This window comes from Cucurbita pepo, chromosome LG07, assembly GCF_002806865.2.
Source record: "Cucurbita pepo subsp. pepo cultivar mu-cu-16 chromosome LG07, ASM280686v2, whole genome shotgun sequence".
Lineage (NCBI taxonomy): Eukaryota > Viridiplantae > Streptophyta > Magnoliopsida > Cucurbitales > Cucurbitaceae > Cucurbita > Cucurbita pepo.
This window is the reverse complement of record NC_036644.1, coordinates 6,294,392-6,304,751: the sequence shown is the minus strand read 5'-3', so window position 1 is coordinate 6,304,751 and position 10,360 is coordinate 6,294,392. Positions and strand designations below refer to the sequence as shown.

The 10,360-nt window shown below is 37.3% G+C and overlaps 1 protein-coding gene across 1 annotated transcript; it reads left to right on the top strand.

The window, feature by feature from the left end:
* Positions 1 to 1,804: 1,804 nt before the first annotated feature.
* On the top strand, positions 1,805 to 9,660 carry LOC111799127 (NADPH--cytochrome P450 reductase-like). Its single transcript, XM_023682534.1, has 18 exons — positions 1,805 to 2,361; positions 2,483 to 2,542; positions 2,663 to 2,739; positions 2,853 to 2,910; positions 3,040 to 3,123; positions 3,209 to 3,245; positions 5,182 to 5,251; positions 5,363 to 5,557; positions 5,629 to 5,721; positions 5,895 to 6,120; positions 6,218 to 6,301; positions 6,390 to 6,541; positions 7,385 to 7,481; positions 7,750 to 7,899; positions 7,994 to 8,071; positions 8,186 to 8,308; positions 8,397 to 8,510; positions 9,500 to 9,660. The coding sequence occupies exons 1-18, from the start codon at positions 2,014 to 2,016 to the stop codon at positions 9,578 to 9,580; spliced, it is 2,127 nt and encodes a 708-aa protein (XP_023538302.1). The 5' UTR covers positions 1,805 to 2,013; the 3' UTR covers positions 9,581 to 9,660.
* The last annotated feature ends 700 nt before the right edge of the window (positions 9,661 to 10,360 follow it).

Below are 10,360 nucleotides of genomic sequence, written 5' to 3'. Positions count from 1 at the left end.
ACAATTTTAAAAGTAAACTTGGGTTAACCCGACCAAAAAAGTGTGAATAAGTATAAGTATACTGATCGACACAGAAAAAATAATTATTAATGAATCTTAAATTCTCATATTTACTTATTTTAAAAAATTATATCGATTCTTTTTAGAAAATTGAATCGATAAATAATTCTTAAATGTTGATTGAGCTTTACTTTATCCTAAATGTTGACCGAGCTTACCATGGTCGAAAAATAATATGATTTTTGTGTACCTAGTATAATATGAGTCTTTGTAATGAATGAGTTTATAAGTAAACATTAATTAACTTAGGTTAAAAATAATGATTTGTTGTATAATTAAAATGTGTTTGTAAGGGTTTGAAATAAGAGCCTAAATGATTTGATGTTAACGTGAGCATAACTCAATTCTAATTTAGATGTATTATTTCTTTTGAAATTGAAAGTTTAAATCCACCATAATTGTATAAAAAAAAGTTGTATCCATTTATAGAGGAATTTTTTTTTTTTTACTCTAATTTTGTCTTGGTTTCAATTTTGAGTATTAAGGTTAGACTTAGTTTTAATTTAATCTCGCTAATTTAAAATTTTGATTAAGTTCTTTTTGTAATGGCGCAGCACACCGCTAGCAGATATTGTTCTATTTGGGCTTTCCCTTGAGGGCTTCCCCTCAAGGCTTTAAAACGTACACAAAGGTTTCTATACCTTTGGGTGTTTCATTGTCCTCCCTAACCAATGTGAGATTATCACAATATGCCCAAAGAGGACAATATCGGCTAGTGGTGGGCTTGAGCCGTTACAAATGGTATCAAAGCCAGACACGGGATGATGTGCCAACGAGGAGGCTGTTCCTCGAAGGGGATAGACACGAGGTGGTGTGCCAGTAAGGATGCTGGGTTCCGAAGGGGGAGTGGATTTGGTGAGGGTCCCACATGAATTGGAGAAATAAACAAGTGTCTGGGGACGCTGGTCCCAAAGGGGTAGATTGTGAGAATCCCACATTGGTTGGGGAGGGGGAATGAAACACCGTTTAGAAGGGTGTGGAAACTTTTCCCTAGCAGACTCGTTTTAAAGCCTTGAGGGGAAGCCCGAAAGGAAAAACCCAAAAATGACAATATTTGTTAGCGGCGGGGCTGAGGCGTTACAAATGGTATCAGAGCTAGCAAGGAGACTCTTTCCCAAAGGGAGATAGACATAAGGTAGTGTGTCATTAAGGACGCTGGCCCGAAAAGGGTGGACCCAAAGGAGGTAGACACGAGACAGTGTGCCATTAAGGACGCTGGCCCACTCTTTCCCAAAGGAAGTAGACATGAGATAGTGTGCCATTAAGGACGCTGGCCCCAAAGGGGATGGGGACCCAAAGAGAGGTAGACACCACCAAACAGACATGCGAGTAAAGACGTTGGCCCCAAAGGAGGTGGGGACCACGTAGACAGACAATGTGACAGTAAATAAGCTGGACCAAACTTTCTAAACTTATTGCTATTTTTAAAACAAAATATTAACCAATTTCCTTCCCAAGTGAGAGAGTATATTTAAATGTTTTTGAATAATGTTTAAAATTTTATTATATTTGTGGGTGGAAATTCATAATTATCAAATCATTTTCTTGATCGGAATGGACGGATCTCGGTCGGTCGGATTGCGATTGGCCCATTCCTTGGAGTTTACCGATAGTGGTTGGGTCGGTTTGACTCTTCCGGTTTGGTAAGCGCTTCTTAATTCGGTTCACGAGCGCGATCCTAATAAACCCATCATTCTCTCTCTCTCTCTCTCTCTCTCTCTCTCTCTCTACGTACAGCCAACGACCGGGGGAGAGAAGAAGAGAAAGGAAGTTTCATCGTTCTTCCTCTGTTTCTCCGGCCACTGTTTTGCCCTCAGTTTGTAGCTCTTTTTCAGTTTCTCGTTGGAATCCGGTGCTATTATCTTCTCGTCTACCGGATTCCGCAGGTTTTTTTTGTTTTTTTTTGTTTTTGATTTTCTTCGTTTCGTCTATTTCCGCTGTTGTTTTGGCTGTATGCAGTCGGAATCCAGGTCGATGAAAGTCTCTACGTTGGAGCTTATATCGGCAATAATCAGGAAGGCGATGGATCCGTCGCAGGATTCGTCTGAATCGGTTAAGGAAGTAGCTACTCTAATGATGGAGAACAGAGAGTTCGTCATGATCGTGACTACCTCGATTGCTGTTTTGATCGGCTGCGTTGTGGTTCTTGTTTGGAAGAGATCCAGTAGTCAGAAGGTTAAATCGTTCGAGCCGCCTAAGCAGTTGATAGTCAAAGAGCCTGAGCCTGAAGTTGAGGATGGCAAGAAGAAGGTCACTGTCTTTTTTGGCACACAGACTGGCACTGCTGAAGGCTTTGCAAAGGTGTGCCGGTAGAAACACGTGTTTGTACACCGAATATGGATTTTGTTCTTTTGGGGATTTGGATTGAATTGTTAGGTTATGCTTAGCTGATGGTTGATTTTGATCTGATTTTGGTAATTAGGCTCTTGCTGAAGAAGCGAAAGCTCGATATGAGAAGGCGACTTTTAGAGTTGTTGATTTGGTATGCATGACCTGTTTTTTTTTTTTTTTCGTTTTCTGTCAGTCTTCGACTGACATTTTCTAGATTCTGATTAGCTCAAATTTACACGTTGCTCATTTTGGAGCTGAACTTTTTTCTCAGGATGACTATGCAGCCGATGATGATGAGTACGAAGAAAAGTTGAGAAAAGAGACTATAACTATTTTCTTCTTGGCGACGTGAGTTTCAACTTTCAACAGCACTTTCCTGTCGTTTGTGTTTCTTTTCCTTCTTTTTGAATCTTCCGTTGGGCTTTTTAATTTCCTTTCCTTATAGTTATCTGCGCCTGCAGATATGGGGATGGGGAGCCAACGGATAATGCAGCAAGGTTCTATAAATGGTTCTCTGAGGTATATTCTTTTCTTTCCCTTAACTTTTTGTTTGTTTGGTTGATTTTGCATTATTCTACTCTTCAAAGTTTGATTCAATCGTTTGTGTGTGTCTTCTAGAGCTACTGTTGATTTTACTTTATGTATCAGGGGAAGGAGAAGGGAGAATGGATTTCAAATCTTCAATATGCAGTATTTGGCCTTGGTAACCGGCAATATGAGCATTTCAATAAGGTTCACTAGCATGAAAATGTTCAATTTTGGTACCTTTGTTTAATGAATTTGGAGGCTCTCCCTTGATTCGTTTCGGTTGAAACAGATTGCATTAGTGGTGGATGAACAGCTTGCCGAGCAGGGTAAATTACCATTTCCTTTTAACTCCCTTTAGTCAAATACATGTGTTAATAAAGTACAGGAAGCATCTTTCTGTCAGAAATAAAAGGCAGAGAAATCTTAGTCTTATGTAATGGAAAATAGACATCAATGTGTTACTCAAATTATCTTGTGGTTGAGAGGGTTTGTGTTGCTCTTTCATGTAAAAATTGTTTTCAAATCCACCACTATTGTTTAACCAACAAAACATCAATGTACCTTCTCTAAATAAAAGGTCACCATCTCAGCTAATTCATCGAAGAACACCAAGGTAGAAGTGAAGCTCACCAATGTCTTGAGGCTATAATTCACCAGTAGCAAAGCAAGTGCGAACACCTGACACCTATCACTATAATGTTGGCAATGTAAATAGAATATAAAGTTCAGGAAGTTGATGATACCCTCTAAATATAAATGGCGCCTCTCAAGCTAGGCATTTGGTGGCTATCTAAGTCCAAATGAATCAATTTGATTGTTTTGAAGGTCATGCCATACATTCATTTGGGCCTTATCATAGTATAGCTACACACCCATTCTACTTTTGACTTAAAGAGGACTCGTTTCCTAGAGTGGAAATTGTGGTCAAACTAGACGATACCATTCCTTTTAGAAATTTTGCTAAATAGATCAACTTAAATGTGAGCCTATTAGAACAGTGATACCATATTAGAGAATGAATAATCTGTCTTAGTGAGTACTGCAGATATAATCAATCCATGTGCTATTTATGAAATAAATAAAACGTACAAGAGAAACTATGAGAGAAAGGCAGCCCAACAGCTAATGGTGGTTACAAGAAATCCCTCCAATTTGGCCAAAATATCAGTTGACATCAGTTGAAGAGTAGTTACATAAAGATCTACTTAGCATACCCAAAAAGTTGTTAAAAAGAGGATGCTGTTCCGAAAAGAAGAAAAATATCTCTTTTTAGAGAAAAAAAATCTGCCATTCTTTTGGATTCAAGTGCTCTAGAGGAAGCTTACAATAAAATCGAGCCAGAAGGCTTTGGCTTTCTTCTTAAATTGATGATTTAGACAATGAGAGGCAAGTTAGGCATTCCTTGAAATCCAATACACCAAACCAGCCAATAGAAAACAACAAATTCCAGAACTTTGTGTCTTGATCACAGTGAACCAGGAGATGATTTTGAGATTCCTCATCTTTCGTACTGATGAAATATGGAGGGATGGTGAGGTCAGTTTTATCCTTTGTAATTTATCACAAGGCTTCATACTTTCAAGTAGAATTTCCCAGATTAAGAATTTCACCTTTTTGGGTAGTTACTGTTCCAAATGATAGAGCATAAAGGGGTATCTAACACTCTTTTGGAAGAGTTAAGATCTTGGAGGAGGGAATTAATTTTTCGATTCTTAAGCTCCAGATCTGCAATGTCCACCTACAGCACATCTATTGAACTGCTTAGTACATAACTGCCGTAGATAGGATAGTTATTGATTAACATAATATGTAAGTGTAACTACACCACCATGGATTGATTTAATAATCAAAGAGCTGTAGCTTGAATGTCTTTATGAAGTAGTAGTAAACTCATATCCCTTTGGGGTCGTTGGATTCATAGTTTGTCAGTTGCCTACTTTGGATATGAACCATATATGAGTTTCTTGATGGTACATGGAAGATGATCAATCGTTTGAAAAATTTTCAAAAAATGAGTCAGGTTTAGAGGCTTATGATTGGAGGAAAAGTAAAAGAATGTCTAATTATAACTAGTCTAATCAAACTTGCAGTATCATATAAGCATGCGTCCACAGCCTATCAAACTTACAAACCAATGAAAGTTGAACTGAAAAAATAGTCTTGAAATTTGATGGCTGTCTAATTTCACGATGTATTACATATTTTGGAGCTCTTTGGCACTTTCTGCATGAGAAGCGTGATATATTTTGTGTGTATTTGCAGGTGGAAAGCGTCTTGTTCCAGTGGGTCTAGGAGATGACGATCAGTGCATTGAGGATGATTTCACTGCTTGGTAGTAGAAAACACCAATAATTGATTATTACCTCATAGCAGTTGACATTCCTCTTTATTCTGTTTTCATGTATTGGAAAATGACCCAGTTCACTGATTCCTGTTCTCTTAGGCGTGAAGCATTATGGCCTGAGCTGGATAAGTTACTTCGAGACGAGGATGACTCTACAACTGCTTCTACCCCATATACTGCTGCTGTATTGGAGTACAGGGTTGTATTCTATGATGCTGCAGATGTACCTGGAGGGGACAAGAGATGGTCTTTGGCAAATGGTCACTCTGTTTATGATGCTCAACATCCATGCAGGTACGTTATAAGTGAATACTTTGGATTTGTTTTTGCGACTATCATCTTACTTACGGTATTACCATCTGCAGGTCTAATGTGGCCGTGAGAAAGGAGCTTCATACTCCTGCATCAGACAGGTCTTGCACCCATCTGGAGTTTGATATTTCTGGCACTGGATTGACGTAAGTTATCTTGCTTGATATATATTTAAATATGTATTTCTATTATTTGCCTAAAACCAATGCTGATTGTTCTGATTTATTGGGAGCTAACATAAAAGAAGAAAATTAGTTGTAGTACGAGATATTACATTGTCATATATTGACTCTATTGTGATGTTTTTTTTCTTCATCAGATATGAAACTGGAGATCATGTGGGCGTTTTTTGTGAGAATTTGGATGAAGTTGTGGAAGAGGCTCTTCGTTTACTTGGTCTTTCACCTGAAACATACTTCTCTATCCATGCTGATAAGGAAGATGGCACACCGTTAACTGGAAGTTCGTTGCCGCCACTATTTGCACCCTGCACTTTAAGGACTGCATTGACTCAATATGCAGACCTCTTGAGTTCACCCAAAAAGGTTTTGATTTGGAGCTCTTGCTTTATGATTTCTAATTGTTACTTTTTCTTCTTTATTTTCTTTTCTTACTTCTTTTTTTTTTTCTCTCTTTTTGCAGTCTGCCTTGGTTGCTCTAGCTGCTCATGCTTCTGACCCAGCTGAAGCTGATCGATTAAGGCATCTTTCATCACCTGCTGGAAAAGTACCCTACAAGTAGTTTGATTGTGTTGGAATCTTCTCTAGTACTATTCATTCATAGGTGTGTTACCTTTTCTTTTCAACTTTAATAGGATGAGTATTCTCAATGGATAATCGCGAGTCAGAGAAGTCTACTTGAAGTTATGGCTGAATTTCCATCTGCGAGGCCACCACTTGGTGTCTTTTTTGCTGCAGTTGCCCCACGCTTGCAGCCTCGATATTACTCTATATCTTCTTCTCCAAGGTACAAATTTTAAGGCTGAAAGATCTTATTACTGCTTCATTTAATGATAAAAGGCAGAAAGTAGCTCTAACTCGAAATGGATAAAAGGTGAAATATGTTTTTGTGAAGTACGCCATGTTCCATTCTAGTCATTAGGTTGTGGTAATTATTTTGTAGGTGAACCTAGCTCGGTTCTTTATATTTTCATTGTTAAAATTCGAGAAAAAGAGGACAAAGAACTTGATAAGCATGAATGGTGTTTGAAGCTGTGTATAAAACATTTAATATTACTCAAGGGGGCAGAGCTTGGAATCTTCACAAAATTTTGGTTGTGTTATGTGTGTATACTGCTATGCATGAAAGATCGTAATAAGCAAATGAAAATTTTTATGCTTACATAAGATAAGCTATTTGAATTATTGAGATGATAATTGAAATAAGTGGTATTTATTGCTTCTCTTACTACATAGAAAAAACTGCTGCCTTGCATGTCCCTAAAACCATTGAAATTATAGTTATGGACAAGAGGTTGTTTATTTCGAAGTGTTGTCTCGACTACTCCATATCATCAATCTACAATAAGTAGTGATACCTGCTTGGGGGCCTTTTCACTTTCAGTTACTACATTGCGGAAAATGGGTCCGTAGACATTGGAAGCACCTCTAGAGCAGGAATAATTCGTAGAAATTAGATTCATACTTCTACATAAAAATGCTTCGAAACTTACTCATGATAAAAAGAAACTTATCAAGCTTTGTTTACTCAAGATATTAGCAAGTTGGGAACTATTTTTCCATTTTATATTAGTATTTCTTTCCTTTACCGTGCATTTTTTAATTGAACGTTCTGTAAATATATTCACAGGATGGCGCCATCTAGAATTAATGTAACTTGTGCATTGGTCTATGACAAAACACCAACAGGACGAATTCACAAAGGTGTTTGCTCGACTTGGATGAAGGTACTTCAATTGATTTTTTTAAAAAATTATTATTAGTATTTTGTTGAGATGAAGATAAGAAAGAAACAGGCTAACTGCAGGGGAAGAGAAAACACCTATCCCTGGGGAAAAAAGTCCTTACAATCACGAACAATCATGCAGAATAAATTATAATAAAAACTTTTACTATTTCTTTAATGTGGATATGAATTTTAAGTGAAGAAAAACCACTGCTTATGTTTAGCATACATTGGGGAAGGGATATATTTCTGACAATATTTCTACGCAGAGTGCTGTTTCACTAGAGGAGAGCCAAGCATGCAGTTGGGCGCCCATTTATGTTAGGCAATCGAACTTCAAGCTTCCCACAGATTCTAAATTGCCCATTATCATGATTGGTCCTGGAACGGGGTTGGCCCCTTTCAGGGGGTTCTTGCAGGTTTCCATTATTGCACTTGTTTTTACTTACTGAATTGATCTTCATTCTATACGCTGTTAGTTTGTATGAACCTATTATCACAATTCGCTTGCAGGAAAGGTTAGCTCTTAAAGAAGCTGGTGTAGAATTAGCACACTCCATATTGTTCTTTGGATGCAGGAACAGAAACATGGCAAGTGATGCTCTAATTGATTTTATGACAGCTCCACCATTGTATTGGGTTCACTATTCTCTTAAGGATTGCATCTATGAGTACAAGCTGATATAAACTGACTGTTCTCTCTAGGATTACATCTATGAATACGAGCTGAACAACTTTGTTGAAACTGGTGCACTTTCTGAGCTGATTGTTGCCTTCTCACGTGAGGGACCCTCTAAGGAATATGTGCAGCATAAAATGGTTGAAAAGGTGAACTTCAAAACCCCTTTCTACCTTATTCAAGAGTACTGAGTATGCTGTTAGAGCTACATGCTAAACCTCCTCGTTTCTTCTTCAGGCGTCGGAAATCTGGAATCTATTATCTCAGGGGGCTTACATTTATGTTTGTGGTGATGCGAAGGGCATGGCTAGAGACGTCCACCGAACGCTTCATAACATTGTGCAAGAACAGGTTTCTTCATTACACTCCCTTATTTATTCTGTTTACTGTTTTGATCAAAACATATGATGAAAATTGAGCTACTACTAATATGAATATGACCTCCAACTTTATTTGTTCCGCTTTTGCACACTTGTTTGGCCATAATAAGAGCTCAACTGCTCAAGTAGTTACATTTCTATAGCCTTGACTAGTTCCTCATCTTGTCTATATCAATGAAATCTTTTGTTTCTTATTAAATAAAAAATTACCTGCATATATTTTGAAAGATCAGTCCAGTTAGGATCTTACTATTAAGAAGCTTGATCTTGTTATTTTGAAGTTATTCTTTCTCGATATCCTTTGTCCGAAGATTAAAGAAGTGATTGTTAGGAACCACGACCTCCACAATGATATGATATTATCCCCACTTTGAGCATAAACTCTCATGGTTTTGCTTTTGGTTTTTCCATAGGGCCTCATTTCAATGGAGATAGTATTCTTACTTATAAACCCATGATATTCCCCCTTTAATTAGCCAACGTGGGACGACTTCTCTCAATAATCTTCAACACTGATGGGATAGGATGCAGACTGAGATCGACTAGTCCACGAATTTTCGTTGAGTCAGGAGAGGGTGCAGGAAATAGAAAATGGCCAATGCTTTTCCCCTCGGAGCCAAAATCTTTCTTTCTTTCCCGTAGCAAAGGTCTTTCGTACAAATTACCCAAAAGTTCGTTATAATCCAATCCAACAACAGGGATTCGTAGTAAAACTAGAGATCCTCTAGAGATGTAAAAAGATGCAAGACTCTATGCCGCTATTTGGCTTTTTCAATCATGATGTGAAAGTTAAACTCGCCCTGTGGTCCTTCATTTTCTAAGGATCTCTCTCAATCACAATTTTCTGCCTTCCTCGTTCCCCTGGACCTAATCCAATCGACATCGGGATATTCATGATTTTACTTTGTAGATTTGTGTTTTTAACTCTTTCTAATCAAATTTACTTGTACAATCTTCCAGGGATCTCTTGACAGCTCCAAGGCAGAGAGCATGGTTAAAAATCTTCAGATGAGTGGCAGGTATCTCCGTGATGTGTGGTAAAAAAACTTTCAATTCGTGTAAGCTTTGGATGGATGTGAAAAGTATGGAAATTAAACAAAAAAAAAAAAAAAAAAAAAAAAGAAGCTTGAAAACCCCAATATCTTAGCAGAATAGAGAATNAAAAGGAAAAGACTATTATCTGTGTCAAGTAAACGAGTTCTTGGAACAAAAATAAAAAATAAAACAAGAAAAGAAAAGAAAAAAGAAGGTGCCTTCCCGTGCTTATTGAAGGGCGCAATTAAGGTAAAGCCTTAAGAAGCTGCTCATGATCATGGCAGATATGTCTGATTCATTTTTTTTTCTTCCCTTTTGTTAACTCTTCTCTCCTTAGGATTCTTTTGTTCTTGTAATTTATAGACATAATAAGAGTATTATGAGTAGTAATAGTCCATGAACTCCTGATTTTCCATGTGAGAACCAACTAAGATGGTTCTCAAATGACACATACATATCTATTAAGCTCAAATTTTGCCAGTACTTATTATTTCTTTGAAGTTCTCGTGTTACAAAATAATGCTGCTTGTTGTGTTGTTCATCAGTACTCAATAATAATTGGCATATACTTGTTTTTTTGAAGTTGTCGTGTTAAAAAATAGTGCTACTTGTAGTGTTGTTCAGCAGGGCTCAACAATAATTGACATGTACTTATTTCTTTGAAGTTAGAGGTATATTCCATATTTGTCGTGTTAAAAAAAAGTGTTGCTTATCAATGTCTCCTTAAGAACATTAAGATCTCGTCTCTACATTGTCTTTGTTTTGATCAGAAAATATGTTGGTTTT

Bases quoted from the DNA above. Each gene is read 5' to 3' on its own strand.
- LOC111799127 (XM_023682534.1), top strand. From the start codon at position 2,014: ATGCAGTCGGAATCCAGGTCGATGAAAGTCTCTACGTTGGAGCTTATA. The intron at 6,542-7,384 runs GTACAAATTTTA...ATATATTCACAG, and splicing joins TCTATATCTTCTTCTCCAAG to GATGGCGCCATCTAGAATTA. The intron at 7,900-7,993 runs GTTTCCATTATT...ATTCGCTTGCAG, and splicing joins CTTTCAGGGGGTTCTTGCAG to GAAAGGTTAGCTCTTAAAGA.